At 40.5% G+C, this 19737-nt stretch overlaps 1 protein-coding gene across 1 annotated transcript in view; it reads right to left on the bottom strand.

Annotated features, from left to right (window-relative positions):
• KIAA1549L (KIAA1549-like ortholog) overlaps nt 1-19330 on the bottom strand; it is a 67569-nt gene extending 48239 nt beyond the window's left edge. Inside the window, exons 1-9 of the mRNA XM_009892697.1 lie at nt 18997-19330; nt 17473-17585; nt 15738-15957; nt 14598-14731; nt 12399-12561; nt 9051-9110; nt 7311-7462; nt 5636-5807; nt 2128-2291 (exon numbers count right to left, since the gene is read on the bottom strand). Coding sequence (XP_009890999.1) covers nt 2128-2291; nt 5636-5807; nt 7311-7462; nt 9051-9110; nt 12399-12561; nt 14598-14731; nt 15738-15957; nt 17473-17585; nt 18997-19330 — 1512 coding nt within the window. The remainder of the gene's footprint in view (nt 1-2127; nt 2292-5635; nt 5808-7310; nt 7463-9050; nt 9111-12398; nt 12562-14597; nt 14732-15737; nt 15958-17472; nt 17586-18996) is intronic.
• Nucleotides 19331-19737: the final 407 nt, after the last annotated feature.

Below are 19737 nucleotides of genomic sequence, written 5' to 3' on the forward strand. Positions count from 1 at the left end.
ATTGCTAATGCTGGAATTAAAAATAAAAATAAAAAACTGTTCTTTTTAAAATGACCTTATTTCATTACCTTCCCAAAACGTGTTTCTTAGCCTTATTTTAAGTAAAGATGCTGAAATCAGGAATGACACAAGCAGTCCATTCCCAATCCCGCTGCAGAATTTATCTTCCACAGTCCATATACCAGCATATAAACTAGAGCTGGCCAAACCTTTCTGGTGGAGCCATCATTGTGAAACTGAGCAGAAACCAATTTAGCTTTCATTTGAAATGCATCCTTTTTTATATAATGAATTAAATTAAATTTTATGAAGTCTCAAAATATACCCAAAAGGGGGGAATGTGCTCTAGAAGTGGACTACTGCACTCCAGTTGCAAATGTGAGCGAGTCTGCAGGAAAGTCTCCCGAGACGAGTGCCGCGTGGATGCTGGGAGCTCAGCACCAATTATTTTGTTCTGCAGATCCAGAACTCATCTGACCACATCGGCTGCTGATACAAACGTAACCTGACTGAAGAGGTTTTAACCTGACCATGTATCTTACAGCTTGCTTAAATCTGATTTCTCGGGGAAAGTAAAAATTCAACTTTCTCTTACTTTTTGGAGTGGCAGTTATGGAATATTAAAATACTTTCAAGTTTTTTCTGTGCTATAGCTTGGACCAGCAGTCTTATTTTTTTTAAATAGCAAGTTTCTTCAGCTGTAAAGCATCCCATACTGATGGCCAGCTCAAAATGATGTACAAATTTAATCTCACTTTGTCCTTTAGCTGGGACTAAGATTGCACATAAGAAGAATCAAGTGGTGCACAGTAATTGCAACAGCCACTAGTAAAGCGTGATTTGCATTTTAGAGGTTTCAATGGGACATTATATGATATCACTGCAGTGGTATTAATTTTTGGTTGTGATATTGCTTGTTTCCCTTTTGCAGATCTACTCTAGTTTGGTAACACCAGACAAATAGATGAGCATACTGGAACTGAAATTGAAATGTCTTTTTTCTATCATTTTTGATAGAAACGTCTTTTTTCCAACTGGCAACAGCTGCACCCATCTGCAACTAACCTCAGATGAGGAGAAAAGAGCTGTCATTTGCATCATGCCTTCCTTCAACTCTCCCTTCAATCTACATTTTTCAGCAGAAGCAACAGAGCCGAAATCACAATAATCCTGCTGTCTGTAGCGTGACGAAACCAAAGAAAAAAATTATAATTTCAATCCCATGCCAATGGAGAAGAACAAAGCCAGCTAGAAGGGTGAAGGAACAGCATGACTTACACATGCGCTTTATAGGCTAAAAACCCCTAACTTTGGGTGGCCCTGTTTAAGAGCCATTTAATAGCAGCATTCAGAAGGCAGACTTTTTTCACGACAGAAACAAATCAGTATTCTGTGACATTTTGCTCTTGGAGACAGAAAATTAAGACTGGAAAGACATTTGATTTGGAAAAAAAAACCCCAAAACCAACGCACCAACTTGTAACTGATAAGCTTAGTAAATTTAAGGAAAATATTATTGTTTGAATCCAATCAACAATATCCACAAATAAATTAGAAAGTTCAAAACATCTAAAAGAAAAATAGCAATGGGAGAAATTTTCTCAAAAAAAAAAAGTTCATCAACTTCCTTTTCTGGATTAGCAGTTGGATGGAGAACTTCTGATCAGGACCAGGGCTGAACTGCTGCCAAAGCCCAGAGCTTCAGCTGTGCCCGCTCACAGGAGGCACACGCAGCACAGGCCATGGGTTTGAGAATGAGGTCCTACGGGAGACGTGCCGCTAACGAGGCATAGGGGTGACAGCCCATTTCCTCAACTTTATGAGGGAAGCAACTGCCCTGAGTGAAGCCTACTCAGCCTTAATGGCTCAGTGCCTTACATCACTGCGTAACGTTGCTTCCGTCACTGCTACCTATGCGATAAGCCGGCAAGGAAGTTGATGAGTCTTGAGTGAAACAGAAGGGCAAATAGTGTGACCAGCGGTATCAAGGACAGAGAAGCGCAAAGATCGAACCTGCGAGTAACGACCATTTCAGTTCCAAACGTCCTTTCAACTACATCTAGCAGAGAAACAGTTAACACCTCAGGAAGCAAATGGACATCTTGGATCTGGAGGTCGGTCACTCACTTTAGCTCTCTGAGGCAGGTTCATCATGGTGTCGGGTTTGAAGTCGTTCTTGTTCTTTCTGCACAGAACCGCTGTGATGATGATGATGATCACTGTAACCACGGCGATGGGAGCCAGCACCGCTGCAATGATCCACAGGTTGTTCGGAGGGTTCTTCACCACAGCTACAGAAAATTGCAAACCAAAATTGATAAGTTTTACTGTGCAGACACGAGATTTAAGTTGCTTTCAACGGCCTTCAACTGTCTCCATATAACAACTGGTACAAAAGAATTGCTAGGAATCTAGCTATGCCTTTGTACTCCTCATGTACAAAAATTGAATCAGCAACACTGTTCAATTCACAGATCCCTGAGCTCTCTTCTCTTACTTAGTTATAGCCAGCTGCAAAAGCAGACATCAACTCCCAAGTCAAATCAGATGCCATGTTAGATATCACTTCCCAATGGTTCATTTACAGAATAAACAAACAAACAAACGTGAGAGTAATACATCCTTAGTTATTTTTCAATCAAAACCAGCATATAGTAAGGTAGCATGTGTGTTAGAAGTATACACATGTAGTCCATACCTGGTGTCAAAGACTTACTGGCTCAGCCAAACTGGGAGAGTTTTTTCAGAAACAACAAATTAGGCATGCTAATAGTCATTATTGATATCAATATGGTAATAAGAAAACGCTTCTTCTGTGCTCTAGAAATACTTTATCATAGTTAAGGTCAAAATGAATCTATGATTTCTGAAGGAGGGAAAATTATGAGGTTGGAAAGAGCTACTTGCAGATATATTAATAATGGCACTGGGAAAAGGGCACATTTCAGAAACGCAGTGATGCTAAAACATTTTAATTCCATTATATCAGAACAAAGTCTCTCAGTATGAGCCTTCAACTTGTACACAAATAACAGATCCTCCTGTGAGACGTCTCCGGTTCTCTCATTTCATTTCTTTCTGGAAAAACACCAGATAATCTCCTTTAGATGCTGAATTTTAGTTTGGTGAAATATTTTGTGGACTTCACTATGCTATCTCTATTTGTTTTCCTAGGCCACTGGTTGCTGGCGCGGACAGGCAATTGCGAGAATACCAGCGTAAAGCGGCCTTTCCCATTTCCTAGGGGACGAGCGCTTTCAAATGTCATTGAGCTTATTAGCTGTCAGAGGCACTCAGCATCTTTCAGGATCAGACTTCAAACGCATACCATCTCGTTCAGTAGCCGTTATGAAAGCCAGCTGAAAGTCCGTCTGAAACTTGAGCCCGTTTTCTTTGTAGATCTACCACTTTTCGCAAAGCCAATGTAGTTTGTTGAGTGATGTAGGAACAGCGCCATTAGGTAAATATCTCGCACACAGACTAACAGTAACAGTGTGCTTAAAACATGCCCAAAAAAACAGGTTGAAGCCTAAGATTAAGAAGCCTTTCAAGGTTCACTTTTCAATGGCCTTGCATAATTCTAAATTATTGACTTTGAACATGTAGTGTGGGAGTGAAAGTGCTGTGGGGAAGGAAAGTGAATCTAAATTTTACCGGGTAACAGTTGTTTTAATTATAGACTGATGTTGTGGGAGCAACAAAAAATTGTTGAAAAATTGTAATTATTCTTTCTACGGAGCACAGAGGCAACAATGACCTTAAGGCTAATAGGACAAACATTTAGGAATCTGGGTTTAAATCCTTAATTCAGTTATCAGCTTCCAATATGACCTTCAGTAAGTCAATCCACAGTTCATACAACTCAATAAGACTGCAGTGGATTTTGAAGGAAGCCTTTCATTTTCCTGTAACACAGTCCTTCACTTATAAAACAGGAACATCCATATTTTTTGTTACTATTCGTCTGTCTCATCTAAGCAGACTATAAGCTCCTGAGGGTAGATGCCTTACTGCATTTTGGTACAGAACTTTTCATTCTGCTATAAAGGAAATTATAATGAGGAAAAGTCAAGTGCACACAAAGTATTTTCTTTGGGAATACAAAGGCAGACTACAAATACCCTGTCCAAAATGAAAGAAATGGGATTTTTTTTCAATAATAAGGTACTAAGTTAGAACTCTCTCCTACGTTTCAAATATTCTTGCTTCAGAATCTCAGTTACCCGGGGTCATAATTTCAATTTCTCTATATTCTCTTCTTACAATATTCTGTGCATATATAACTTGTACGAAAATCTACAGATGAATGATGCTGCATTATCAGATCATGGTAGTACGAAGTTAAATCATGAGCAGCAGATGTCATATACTTACCTAAATAGCTGTATAAATAACAAAACTGCACAAAGAGCTAGGAAATTGCTATGTATTATCTAAAGCTGGTTTAGTAAAAATTACATTAAAGAAATATTCTCATGGAAAACAAAGTCATTCAGAATTTAAATGCTAGACTTTACGGAGGCAGGAATGGAGATCTCCGGTTTCAGTTCAATTAAAGTCAGTAACAGACCACGATCAAATCAAGGATCAGGTACAGTCTATAGTGCAGTCTCTGGGAATTGTATCATACTTTATTCTTCTAACTCAATCATATGTTTATGGATGATACGTCAATTATTTATTACAGTGGTTCCTTCTTGTCCTATCACCACTACATGTAATTATTTCAATATCCCTGCTCCTTCAGACAGAAAACATGTCACCAGAAATAATGTCCCATTTTATTTGTTTAGCCAGTAAGGAGATCCAATACAGAAGTTTACTATATAATTTTAATTCCATCTGGCTAAATACCTTGGCAAAGTGAAGAAATTCAATTAGCTAAAGGCATCAGTTGATACATTAAGCTGTTACTGCACAAAAACCACTCCAAGCTCCACTACAGGTTTATGACCGTGGGTCATCTTTACAGGAATATCCAAAAGAAATTTTTTTAAGAAAACACTTCTGCCCACAGTACTCAGTGACTGATGTAAGTCTTAAAAGAGAAATTCTAAAACACTTTACTTTTCAACAATGGATTACTTTTTTGGCCACATTTTTCTGAATGATGCTTCCGTATCTCGAATTTGAAAACTGCCCATACACACAAGTACTTCTGTTCAACTTCACTTTTCTGATTTGTGTCTAAACAGTATCTTTAGCAATCACGTGGTGAACTTTACTTCATTTTACTTTGGGACAATTATTGGAATAGCAATTTAGCCCCAGCAGTCATAAGGCTGTGGTGTCATGGTTTTGTTGGCATCAGAATTCATTTTGACTTTACAACATAAAGTTGTTCAGTTCCTATAACTGTATATGTGTAAAGTTAGTTGTACAGTAGAGTTTACAGTGATTGGGTAAATAACAGTCAGTATATAGCTTTGATTTACTACCATAAAAGATTAGTCTGTTTTCCACATGAAAAAGAGCCACCTGACTTAAGCAGCTGCTCGGAAAGATGCAGCTGAAATTTGTCTGTGTGATCAGTGGAGGCTCCCCATGCCTAAACTGGTGTTTCCACAAAGAAAGACAGACAGAAAGAAAAGAATAAAAAGGGACTAAACCAGAGAATTTTGAAAAGAACTCTTACGATCAGCTTGAACTTGAATAACATAACCTAGTGTCAACGCCATCCGCTGGGAGTCAACAGTACTCAAAATTTTGGCAGCTGCTGTGCCCAGCAAAGGTTTCCCGTTGTATAAAGTATAGTATGTCAGTTCAGCCGGCTCCTTGGGTCCTGGAATACGTTGGATTTTTACCATCTTTCAGAAAAGGGAAAAAAAAAAAAAAAAAAAGGAGAAAAGAGAAGGAGAAATAAACTGTTTGTATTATACCATTGCAAAACCTGCCAGGAGCTACTTGAAGGCAGTGCACAGAAGGAACTCTTCCAAGACCCCATATAAGCATTAGCTCCGTGCCATTATTCTCAAAGGATCAGGGCTTCTCCCCTTCATGGCTGAAGCTATTACGATTAGTGAGGACCAACTGCAGCCTTAAAAATTTTTTAAACATAATCCTACAGTAAAACCCCGTATCAAGAAAAGCATGCAGTAAAAAGTAGGAAAGGATCAAATATTTGAACATTACAGTCCTCTGTAAAAAGGGAATTCTTCAAATTTGTCCTAATATTGAAAATTCTATTTTACTGGCATATTGCAGCTGAAAATTTCCCTCACATTTTACTTCTGTACTCATAATTTTTGATCCCAGGCTGATAATAAAGAGAACCATGCTTTTTCCATTTTATTCTGCAGAACACTGGCAGAATTTTTACATTGTACCTCTACATTTCCTGCAAGCAGAAGAAATGTCAAACACCTATAATCATGAGACCAAAAAGGAGTGTTGAGATTCTTCTCTGTTATGTTATTGATTAAAATCTGTCATTTTTCTTGGAAAATTTTACAAAGGTTCAAACTTTTGGCAAGTAAAAGCATGTTCCTTCTTTTAAAGTCTTTCAGTGGGAAAACACACAAAATTGTGGGCAAACAAGAAAAGTAGTAATTTGTTTTTACATCTCACAAAAAGCAATTCTGAAAAAAACATCATGTAATTAAAAAAAAAAAAGCAATAACTTGTAATGCAATTTTTGAAGACAGATCCTCTTTGAATCTCCCCCAACTAGCATAAGTTGGCTAAATTAGTAAGAAAACAAAATACGATCATTTAAAAAAACTGAATGGGATATGTTGCTAAATAAGAGAAAGATGATTAATAAATTACTCAGAACTGAAATCTCTACTTCACAATGTGATCTGTGGCCACATGATTTGATGACTAACCCTGTATAAAGGCTGCTTCACACATTTTTTCTTCAACAAAAAGAAAAAAGAAGTTCTAGCTTTACTGAGTTACCTAGGAAAGGAAGCCCTAGGAAACTTTTTTTTTTAGTTTAAGTACAAAAGCCTGGAACTCTTCATTATGCTGAATATGAGACTTTACGCTGAAGTATGTACTTTGTACCAATTCTCATAGCAACCAAAGAGAAAATGTTTATTAACACTGACTAACTAATGATGATTTCTAGAAGATGAGAGGCATACAACATGGCTGAATGCAAAAAAAAAAAAAAAGAAACCCATTAAGTAATGCCATGCATTTTGCACTCGCCGCTTTGGTATTCATGAAAAAAGACGGGAAATCTCAACGCAGTTAAGCATTTGGGGTTTGGGGTTTTTTCCCCACACAAATTGAGACAGGACACATGCAAACAAAGCCCTTTTTGCCAACACATATCCAGGTGCAACCGATGTGGCATTGACTACCTGCACAGTGTAGCTGCCCACAGTAGTGGCCCGTTTGAAACGTCGTCCTTGCTGGTGGGACATCATGAACAGCGGGGCCAAGCGCTGCTCCATTAATCTTGCAAAGCTCTGATTGTTCAGTCCCAGTAAGGCAATATCAACCCCTTGAATAACTGTGGGAATGGAGAAAATCACATATCAGCACATTTTAGATGGACAGATAAAGCAATGCGTGGTCTGCAGGGCAGTTTGGGACAGGGATGTGCTAACTAGCTTAGAAGAAAAATAACTGGACGCTGTTACACCCCCTCAGTAATTCCCAATGGGATATAATGTGCTTTTGTTTCAGCCCACTGTTCTTCTCAGATAATGTCAATGATGTTTCAGAGAATAAAAACCTCCAAAAAATTTCTTAGGCCTTTAGTTTACCAAAATGGCTCTGGGAAGCACCTCATCTATGAACTTCAACGTAAAAAGTAAGTGAAAACCTATTTGAGAGCTGCCTGGTTTTATGCTTGTCACCAGATGCTCCTGTTAACCAAATGACAGGGGTTTGTCCATCAGTTTTTAAATGTGAAGTTAGAATTTTGTACAACTCAGTTTGAAACAAAACACTATATGTTCGAGAGCACTGAAAACTGAATAAACATTTCCTAAATAAAAATTAATGTAAAATTAAAAGACACTGAATTTGCATAAAGTTCAAATGCGTGATAGCACATGCTAATTAAATTCACACAAATGTATGGGTTTTCAATATTATTAAAAAAAAGTAAAATCTTTTGGGACCACCATGAGTCTTTCGAAAACAGTTTCCATTGTAATATCAATAACGCTCCACTACAGCAAGTGCACAAAGGCAAGAAACAGCATATTGGGATCACGGGGTCCAAACAGGGAGGAGCCATACCACTCCCTCTGGAGGATCATAATCTCTGCATAAACTTACTTTTAATCTCAAAATCTCTCTCTCTATCACACCGGTACCAAATCACACCAGCTTTTGGAAGCCGAGTGTAGAATTTAATCCGTTCCATGTCAGGCTCCTTTTCTCTTGCTCTCCTGAGCATTAAACAATTCCAGGTACAGACACACCGATTAGAAAGGCTTTGGTATCTACTCACTCAGAGATGTCTGGGGAAAAGGGTGTCTCTCTTGCCCAGTTCTCACTTATAAAGTCAAACTGATTGTGAATGAGAATGTGACAGCAGTGAAATGCCTGTGATGAAACAAGTATTCTGAAGCCTAATAGCCCACCAACAGAAAGTTATGTGCTTAATGCCTCAGGTGAAAGGTGCAAAAATACCTGGACCCAGCCAGGGTCAGCAAATCATAACAAACTTCCTCAGTTTAACAGATCGCCTTTCTTCCTGGGGTATGTCTACAAGCCTCTTTGGATTTCAGATGTAAATCAAAGTCCCAGAGGGGAGGGAAAAAAAAAAAAGCAAAAAAAAAAAAAAAGCAGCCTATTTGTGTTTTAAAACTCTGAGAAGACAATGCTGCTCGCACAAGTGCTTAAACCAAAGTAGCATAAATTCTGAGGTGAGTGTTGGACACAGGAGACATCTCCATTCAAGAGGACAAATCACAGTTATGCCCCGGAGTAACTTTAAATACATTTGCCCAGTTGAACGCAACAGGAAGGTTCAGTGGGCAGCCACTTAGTTTTGCCTAAAATTACTGCACCGATCTGTTTATATTATCGAGCACTAAAAATCATTATCTGAAGTCCACGGAGGGGGGAAGGAGATTAAAAAGTACCTGTTATCACCCAGTAGTCTCTAGTTGACTCTGAGACGTCAAGGTTGGGATATTCCAAAGCTTTAAAATAAAAGTTGAAATTATGTCATAGTATTCCAACATCCTACACTTTATTTGTCCCAAAACAAATTTGGTTAACTAGACACTGATAAATAAAATTGAACCATGGCCCAGGAGGAAACCTAGAGGCATAATTTTCAGGATTACGATTTCTCTTCTGCCTGAAAAAGGACATCAAGTGAAAACACTGCAGGCACTGCTGTACAAAGTAGAACATATATCTTCTGTTGCCAAAATATTGGCCGATACATTGTCTGGGGCAAAGCCAAGGATTGCCCATTACTAAAAATGATATGTAATATTCACATGTCTGTGTTATATACATTTCTGCTGCTTTCTCTCTGTGAATAATCCCCTGGAGAAAACAAGATGACATTCTATGGTGATTCTTTGATTTAATCCTTACTTAACCCAGACTTCAATTCAAAAATATATTCAAAATATATATTCAATATATATTCAATATTCAATATTCAAAAAAACCCAGGATCGGATTGTGATTTAATCCTTACTTAACCCAGACCACTATTTTAACCTAAAAATAATATTCAAAAAAACCCAGGATCGGATTCCACCAATCACAATGTGCAGTTCCACATGAAGTACAAGCAAGACTAACAAAACTGTGAACACACTTTAGAGTGTGGGACTCTCACTTTCTCACTCAGCACCATTTAAGGTATTATTACCATATGTGTTTACATCTGTGAGAAACTGATGTTTGCTGTTTTGATGCCTTTTTTTTTTTTTAGCGTTCCCATCCCTAAATTGCATTAGGCTGTAAAGTTCACTGTGCTGCTAATTCATTATACAGCTCAACATTTTTTCCGATAGATTTATGCAACGTGGAAAGCATTAATACTTGGAACTTAGTGCAGAAAATATCCATGCCTTGCATGTTGATACACTGCTATTGAGTTACCTTGATTTTTTTAAACTCCAAAGTGGCTTGAAATAGTAAACATTGTAAAGCATCTGATTACAGACAGTAACTGCTTTTGAGGAGGGATTTCACAGTGTGTCCTGAGCTGTGCATTTCCATGACAGACTGTGAAGGCTCTGGAGGAGCCGAGGGAGTCTACTGGGAAATAATGTGCTCCGAGAACAGCAGCAGCGTTTGTTTGATAAACTGAAGCAACTGCACTGCCACATGAATAAGCATCAAACACTTTTCAAAGTAAACATTTTCACAAGACACACTACCGGTCTGAAGCCATAAATACTACGTGTACATTAAGTTCATGAGTTTGCAGTATACCTGTTGTCCTGGGAATAAAACCAAGAACTCCAAAATGAAATATAGGCTATTAGTTCTTAAAGGAGCACTAGCTAAAGACTTTATCGGGTCGGTTCATCATGTGTGGGGATCAGCAGAGAACCACATGGGACTCTTACTGTGTGACAAATGTCTTCCACAGCTCCTGACTACCAAGCATACGCTGTACTGCCTTTGCAAGAAGCGCCATAATCCTCTTCCTATGCAACTAGCTTGTTTTGGAGGCCAAAAGCTTAAACCATCATTAAAAAAAAGCTTCCTCAGACTTTCTCCTTGTGCTCCTGGCTGCCCTGTGAAGACAAGTCCTGCACACAGGGCACTTTTGTGACAGGCTCACTTGTCAGCCACGAAAAGGAAGGAGCCTGTCCCACAACAAATGGTCTACATCTCTTCCTAGGTCCCTGTGCCAACCGCCTCCCTCCTCACCTCCCCTTGCCTGTGGAATGACCTGATGAAAACACAAGCCCACCCCGAGATACCTCACACCCTGTGATGGAAAGTCTGATTCAAAAGTGCACCAACACAGCAGAAGAACTCATCGTTGGGCAGTTTCATCTGATTTAGATAGGCAATGCCTCAAGAATAATATACTCCTCCTTTTTCAAGGATTTGCACAATCACCAGAGTCAGTTGTGATTCCTGACTGCCTTGCACCAGAGAGTGACCCCTTACTCCCCCCGACAGCTCATTGTGTGAGTAACTGATGAGAAATTGCATAAGATAATTACTCTGCTGTTGGGCTGTTTGCAAACAAAATGGACTGACAAAAAAAGGTAACTTGCATTTTCCCCCGGGCTCACTTTCCACCAGCCTGGTTCTGCTTTTTTTTAGAATCAGAAAATGAACAAACACCTTAATAATTTTACCTAAAGCTGCAAATCCACTCAGTTCGGTGTTCTGATCATAAAGACATATTTGGCTCTGTCCTGATGTGCCAAATTATTTTGATACTTGTGAAATGAAAAAAATTACAAACTCCTCCATCACTGTTTTAGCCTTATCAGCAAGTTTGATAGCTACCAGAAGTTTAATCAGATCTTTACTATTATTTGAGCATAGTATTTCAAATTTAACAGGCATCTTGAGAAGATTTAGACACAATGAGATCAGCTGAAACCTGCCCTTGCTTAACCAGAGTCCATCACCACGCACTGCCATACCCAGCGCATCCCTCTCTCACTTCCAGTGAACACTGATCTCCTCCAGTGAATGGATAACCCGGTATGGGAGATGAATTTCACATACCAAGTTTAACAAGCAGCTTAAACAGAAATCCCCATAATCAAATCTCTTGTCCCTTTATTCATTTGAGAGCGATTAGCATGCAGAGTCAGAGAGCATATATGCCACACAGGCTGCCCAGACGCACAACTGTCTCTCGCTCTCCGTACCTCTCACTCTCCATAACCATTGAAAAGCAACCAAATTACGGATGGTAAAGTGCTTAGACCACATTTGAAACTGGGGATGAAGTTCAGCAAATACACCAACAATTTTTTTAACCTGAGAAGCGTAAGTAGAGCTCCCCCCTACCCAAACTCACGCTCAAAGGGTGCTACCCAGCCCTGCCACTGGAGCACACACTGCCGGCTGAGGCTTCACCGCTGTAAAGGGCCATGCTGGAAATGAACTTTATGCACTGTGCTAAGTTTTTCTGAAATGGAGAACTGGGGAAATTCTGTGGGTTTGTGTTTTTTTTTTTATATATAAAACTGCAATTTTATTTTGTTTGGAATCTGACACAGGTAATTTTTATTAATGATAGCATATATGTGTTTTTCTTAGTTATCTGCCAGTGTTTCTAGCAGCTGAAGCAAACACTGAACCCAGAAAAACCCCACACCTAATCCTCCCGTCTATCTTTTTTGTTTAAAAAACAAAGAAGTTTAAAAAGCAGTCAGTAAAACCACCCACAATCGGTGAGCTCCACGACAAAGCTTCTGGTGCTTGCAAAGCAAAAGCCAAACAGTGGTTAATCTTAAGGAGTTGTGTGTAGGGAAGCGCATACTTACATTCCGCGATGGTGAGAGGTGGGTAGGTTAGATAGAAACCCACCAGCTCAGCTGACAGCTGATTAAGAAGGTTGCTGGAAATAGTGCCATTTAGAGTTGTGCTTTGATTGTTCACTACATAAAACAGAGTGACAGCTTGGGAGACATTGGAGGTGTTCAAAATCTGAAACAGAGGTAAAGAAATAATGTGTAGCTGTGTTTCAACTCAGTTGGAAAAAACTAGAAAAAAAAAGAAAAAAAGGCATCATAAGGTTACCAGCTGTCCTCCCCACTTTAGCTCTATGCCAGTCTCTTCCTGAGCCCAGATCTGATGACTGCATTTAAGGACTGATTCTGTTTAGTAAGTACTGGATAAGATCCTCAAACACCAGTTTTATGCAGGCAGCAGAGAGACGAAGGTGGGGCAGGAATGGAAAAAACATGTTTTCTCAGAAAACTCACGCTCTAGGACAAGAGGGATGGTTTTTGGCTACTGATACTGTAGGTAGGGCCGACAGCATTCAGCATTCATGAATGTTATTCAAATAACCCATTTTTATTATTTGGATCACTAAGCAAAAACATAAAACATGGTATAATAAAAGCATCAGAAGAAGAGTCTGAGGTCAGGCCAAAGGTCTGCCTAGCTGATGTCCACTTATAAATGGCCAGGAGCAGACAGCTGGAGAATGAGCACAGGGCAAGATGATATGACTCTCTTCTGCAGTGTAAGGTCAGCCCACATCTATGGTCTGAGCCATATATCATATGCTTGGGTTTAAAAAAGGTTGATGACTTTTTATTCTGTATGTTTGGCCAATTGCTTTGTAACTTCTGTACTTTTTTCCAGTTACATCCAGCTATCTTCAACATCTTATTACCCACTGTGTGAAAGGATTCTTCTTTTTCTTTAAACCTGAGTAGTTCTGTTATGAGAAGCTCCAAACAATCACTCTTGATTCACTATACCGCTCATGGTTGGAGAACCATGACAAATCTCATTTCTCCTTACATGGAAGTTGTTTCATGCGTTTTACCCATCTTGCTGCCCTTCCCTTTACTCTTGTAATGCAGTAAGGCCTTTTCTGAATTGACTCCGTCTGCTCCAGAACTGCTCCTCAGTTTGTAATTAACCTAAAAGCCTCGTACTATTTTGTGTTGCACTGACTTAGTCCTTTACATGGTACTAGAATAATTTCAGAAAAATTTATCATGAAGATCACACCCTTGAGCCTCTTACTTCCCAGCTTATACCTTGCCTCCAAGATCTCCATCCTGTCACTTCCAAAGCTGGCAAAACCCACAACTACAATCTTTTCCTAGGGCTCTTCACAAAAATGCCTGGGTGCTCTGTGAGATCTACCACTTGTGCCACGAGCAAATTATCCACCATGAAGCTCCCCTCAGCAACATGGGCCCAGCTATCGAAAAGCCTGATAATCCCTTTACCTACCTACCTACCTACGTCAGCTCTTGCCATGCACTTTTCTGCCCCTCTGAGCTGCTCCAGTTTGAACACAAGTTCACAAGAGACAGTATCAGAGTAACTAAGTAGAGCTCTGATGACCAGTTTTCTCCTTCTGGTAAGCTACATGCCCACTATTCCAAGGAGCACAAGTCCATACACAGAGCTTTATCGTAACTCAAATACATATCATAGTATCACCCAGAGGGTAATTTCTTTATTCCTGAAGTATGACACAGAGCACAAGGGTGTTGGCCCACTATACACATAAAAGTCTGCAAAAAATCAGGCCCTTAATAGTGAATTTGGGTCTGCGAGTATGGAACTGGAATGCATACAAAAAAAGGAAGAAATATATTCCATCACCTTAGATCTAACAAACAGCTATGCATGACATTATCTTTATACCTGAATAGCCTCAGTAAGAGCAACTAATGTATCAGAATAGCATATTCAGTAAAAATATACATTTGGAAGAATATTTTTATATATTTATTTTTATTTGCATTTCATTTAAATGATTTAACTGAACACATTATAATTCAAATTCATGAAAATAACACTAACAGTCTTCTATAAATCATGCGTTTATAAGTTTTCCTGTAATAAATAAAACAATCTTATTTCAGATGAAAGGATAAATGTACTTCCATAGTGGCTATCAAAGACATTATGTTGAAATACAAGCATATGCATAAGAAAGAATAAGCCAGAGAGTTTGGCAACAGGCACTGGCAAAGCATGCAACGGTGTACCTGAACTGTTAAGTTGTTGCTGGTGTTTAAGACCTTTCTTTCAGCATCCTGAAATGCTCTCTGTAACCGTTGCTCCATGGTCTGAACAAATTTGCATGACTGTATATTATCTGTTTGACCCACAAACTGCAGCTCTGGAAAAGGAACAACATATATATGTGGACAAAATATTCTTGGATGTATAAATCCTGTAATATCTGACAGCAAGATGACCAATTTAGAGTTATGCAGGTGATAATAATGCCACGTACGATCAGTTTATGTCGTTCAAGCACTGTACTGAGCTAGCCTTAATTAAGACAAAATATAAGAATTTCATTGCATTACAAGAGCTGATACTCTCCACAAACAAATGGAGATTGTTTCTGCACTGATACATAAGATGGTAAGACCAGTTCACTGTACTTACTCAGAGCCAGGCAATAAGCAAAAATCATTCTAAAAACACAAGTTATACTCTTAAATCTCACAAGTCATTGGCTTTTACAAGACATAATCAATCATAATATTGATTCTCATTCTGTTTATGCTAGGAAAAATATACTTAACTGGGTAATTGCAGTTAAGTATGTGTATATAAACATGTAACCACACATATAAGAAATCTTTTTACAATTAAATATGTTTTTTTACACCATTCTCTGCCCTCTCATAGCTTATACTGTTCTGCTGCACTGCAACTGCTCTGCACTGATGGTGCAATACAGAGCGGAGAAGCAATGTTCCAGCCAGAACAATATATACACCCCCCCACACACAGAGTCATGTTTCTCATCTGATTGCCCCCAAAAGAAACACACAGGTTGCAGCACAACCCATTGATTAAAGTCCATTTCAATCAAACGCCAAGCCTCAGTCAAGGATATTGGCGTGACTCATCCCTAATGCGATGCCACTTCATTTCACAGCAGTGCCACCAGAGGTGACAGCAGAGCATCACACACACAGGACAGGGCTGCACACACCGGCCATCTTGGTGGCACCAGGAACATCAACGCATGAAGCAGAGCTTGTCCTGCAGCTGGGCCAGGGAGCAGGGGCTGAGGCAGGACAGCGAAGGGGAAGAGGAGCATCTTCCCCGTGCACTGACCCATTCACACACACACAACCCCGGGCACGGGCGGGCAGGACCTTGCTCACCTGTTTTCAGCTGGAAGTGGTACGCGGGAAGGGGCTTCCACGGCAAGGCCAGGGCTGCCACAGACTGGAGATGCGGGACATGCTGCTTTATGTCTGCCGTGGCGTTGCTAATGCCGTACGCAAGAAGCCTTTCAATTACAGCAGCTGGCATGAAAACCAGTCTGCCCCGCGTAACGTAGTAACCAACTGTCACATTATTTGATTGCTCCAGGATTTCAACCTAAAACACACAGGGAAACATGCTTTGGTTTGGTTTTTTTAAGTTTTGTTTGCAGTTCAACCACTATTTGATGGGGCTTCTCATCCTGAATATGGCTCCCCTGCAGGGTTTTTATCCTGTAATCCGCTATAAACCCTACAGGATCAGTTAGTGTCACATCAGACATGGTGTTCGCAGAACTGCTCAGAGAGTCCATCCAGCACGTGCTCCAAATTGAAGTGCAGTATTGCTACCACAGCTCACATACCTCTAATTTGGGCTGAGGCTTCACTCACATACAGATACTGGGACATTTTACTTATGAATGCAAAAATATAGAGAATCCAGAGAATATCCAGCCCCTACTTCATATCTGAAGTTCCCTGACTTTGCACATGTGTCTGTCACTGCAGGTTTGGAGACAGACTTTTGAAAGACAGAAGTTTCCAATATTTGATTCTTCAGCCTCAACTGCCTCTTCTATGGTATTTTTCTTATACTGTCCCAGATAGTTAAGCTATCACCTATATGAGCAGAAATGACAAACCACAAGAATGAACACACTGTGAGCCACAGCGAGTTAAGTTTTACCTCAAAATTCTGTATCTTCCAAAAAGTTTAAGCTCCAAAACTGGTCCTCCATGCTAAGTTTTAGCTGGTTTCCTCTGTTAGAAAATGGCAGCTTCTCTCAGGTTTACAAGAGGGTGGCAGAAAAAGTCTGACAGTTTTGATTGCTGCTGCTGAGACTCAGGAATATACAATTCCCAAACTGACTAACATCATCCGAACTTGCAGCAAGAGAGCGTGGGGACAAAAGTCAACCTGATGCCCTCTGTTTTGAGCAAAATTACTTTTCTTCTTCCCAGTGGCTTGGTGAGTATAACTCATAACAGCCTTGGACTCAGCATAAACCCCTGCCTAAGTGCACAGAAACCTGTGCTGCAGAGAAGAGTGCCCCAGCGATCCGCCTAAGACTGCTCTCACACCCAGCAATGCAGAGGTTCGTTCAATTTAGCTGGGAAGTGATGAACACGCCTCCCTCATTTATTTTCAATAAAACCTGCTTTTTCCCTGCTCAGGATTTTCGTCCCTGGGGAATTGCACTTGTCAGGTACTGGCTTTTCAAAGCAGGGAGCGGACTGACAGCAGTGACACCCCATTTACCAGCCCTGCTCTCGCAATCGATCCAGTCCGAGCACAGCAGCACTTGGCCGACCGTGAACCACAGTCGTTCCTGAGCTGCAGGGGGAGGAGGAAACTACTGTCAGTAGCTGTTTCCCAAAACATATAAAAAAGAAAGTTGTGTTTCTCCCTTCTACTTCACCAAATAAAATGATAAAAGCTTTGGAGCGGTCCTTACATTTTTAGAGCCCAGAGTGGGTGCCACCTATGGCCCATTTCCATAGGGAAAACTCGGTGCTCCCCTCCAAGAGGCTTCCTGCATCCAGAGACGCCTCTGGAGCTGCAGCCAGCTCAGATTCTCTTGGTTGGAGAGCTGTTTTGGTGGGATCATGCAGGCATGCCAAGCATGCTTACCTGAGCGCTGACATTTTGGTTGAAAGCTTGTCTCAGCACTTGGTTGAGCCCTTTTCTCACGCTCTCCTTGAAGGCATTGCTGATCAGCATTCTCCTTGTGTTCAGAAACAGAACTGTGTAACGACAAAAGCCACATGTTGGTTTGAGACATCACCATGCTACTGTGTGCTTTTCTTTTTTTTTTTTTTTAACTGTTTTATGTTGTGCTAGCTGGGTGCTCATCAAAGCAGCTAGGATTTGCAGCAGCTCCAAGGGCAGCGAGAACTGCAGGGGGCTCAGCAGCGTCCCTGAGCTCCCTATTCATCCCATGGCAATAGCCCATTGTTTCCACAGTGAGGTCTAACAAATGCAATTTCTTTAGCAACAACAATAAGTCTTTGCCGTGCTGCCTTTTTGAGGGAGGTACGAGGCCACTCGATTGCCTGCAGACACTGGTGCAGCATTCCCAGGGGACTGGGCTAGTGCGGCACAGGAAAGGATGTGCGCTTCATACCTCCACGGCCAGAGTTAAATAAACAAAGAAATGTGTTACTCCACTCCTACAACTATTTTTTTTTCATTTAGGAAGTGTCCATACACTGTCTTTATTAACATTATCACTAGCTTTTTCTTTTTCTCTTACAACTTGCAGAAAGATTTTTATAGCTGCACTTAAGTACTTTCAATTGTATACTGTATAAAAGCTACTTCCATATTTAGAAACAGTTGTACTCATCATACTACTGATGTAGATACTTAGCAGCTACTAAACACACATTTGGTCCAAAAGCTGCTTATTTCATTGTCCCCAGTATCATTCAGTTCTATACAAGGTCATAAATCCTTTTATGTAGCTATTTTTCTTTGCTGAGACCTCCAAGATACACATATCTGGTGCTGCACTGTGCTGCCATAAGGGATCCATATGAAGCCTGGGTTCTCCAGACCCTTTTAGTTCAGAGCTCCTACAGCTAAGGAAAAGCTGTCTGTAAAAAAACCAGCTACAGCCAGAAATGGTACGGGCCACACAGAAAGCTCAAAATCCTACCATGTTGAAGCATACAACTCTAAATACTGAACATTATTTTCAAATGAGTCTTTAGTGATAGAATTAAGTGTTCATACAAAACCAGAATTAGGTACTCATATGTAAACAGGGCCAAAGATTGGGTCAGGTTTCTGCACTGTCTTCTTCAGCAACACAGACTCCTCACCGCAAAGCGGAGACCAAACCATCGCGTCATACGGGGTTGTCCCTCCACAAAGGTGGTTCTGCTAGACCCCTGCAGTGACCCACTGACCTTCAGAGCACCTGATCTCACTACTTCATTTGATGCGTTCATTGTAAAATCCAAGCCACAAATACAGCCAGTGCCATTCCTAGCTAGCAACCCTGCTTTTATCTTTTTAGCACAGCAGCCTCGTCCCCACACTAATCACTAACACCCCCACATTCGTTGACACTTAAGTGTATTTCCCACTCATCACCAGTGGCCCCTCATAGACCAGCGAGGTCCTTTCAGCAAATTCCATGGCCTCACGTACCTGTTTTAACCATAAGGTTCCTGGAGAGCCGACAATCCAGGGGAGGAGTTACTGTCATGTTAGCGAAAGCGGCTGCTGCCGTGGTTTCGGGAGGAGCAGAGGTGTTTTCCACTGGAGTAGGGGGAAGCCTAGTTGTTTTCGCTGATGCTGTAATAGATGTCAAAGCTGCTGTAATTGTCAGTGGATACGGGGTTGACGTTTTGGTGATTTCTGAGCTTGGAAACTTCTGGGTGTCAGTTACTGTTGTTTCTATCTGCCTTGGTACGTGTGCTGTGGGTGCGAGTGTGGAAGCTGTGACCGTGCTGCTTTTAGGGGTTATGAGCATAGCTGTCATGTCCACGGGTGATGCAGTTGTGTTTCTTGTTGCAAAAGGAAAATCTGTATGTGTTCCTACTGAGCTTAGATCCGATGTCAATTTTGTGGCAGTGTTATTTTTTGTTAGTGTCAGTATTGGTACGCTTAACGCCATCACAGATGGCAAAGGTGTGTTTTCAGTGCCTAGAGAAAAGAAGGAAGAAGCTGGCACTGGTGAAGCTGGAGATGGTTTTCTTGTTATTGGTTTTGCTTCTGAAGTTCCTACCGTAGGTATTGCACCAGAAGATACTCCAGATAACACTGTAATGACAGAATGGGTAAAGTTGGTTGATGACAAAAAAGGAGAAGCTAGTGGTGTTGGTGATGCATGGACAGAAGGTATGATGACTGACTGCAGAGCACTGGTGGTAGGGGTTTGCAATGGGA

Source organism: Charadrius vociferus, unplaced genomic scaffold, assembly GCF_000708025.1.
Source record: "Charadrius vociferus isolate BGI_N301 unplaced genomic scaffold, ASM70802v2 scaffold19, whole genome shotgun sequence".
Classification (NCBI taxonomy): Eukaryota; Metazoa; Chordata; class Aves; order Charadriiformes; family Charadriidae; genus Charadrius; species Charadrius vociferus.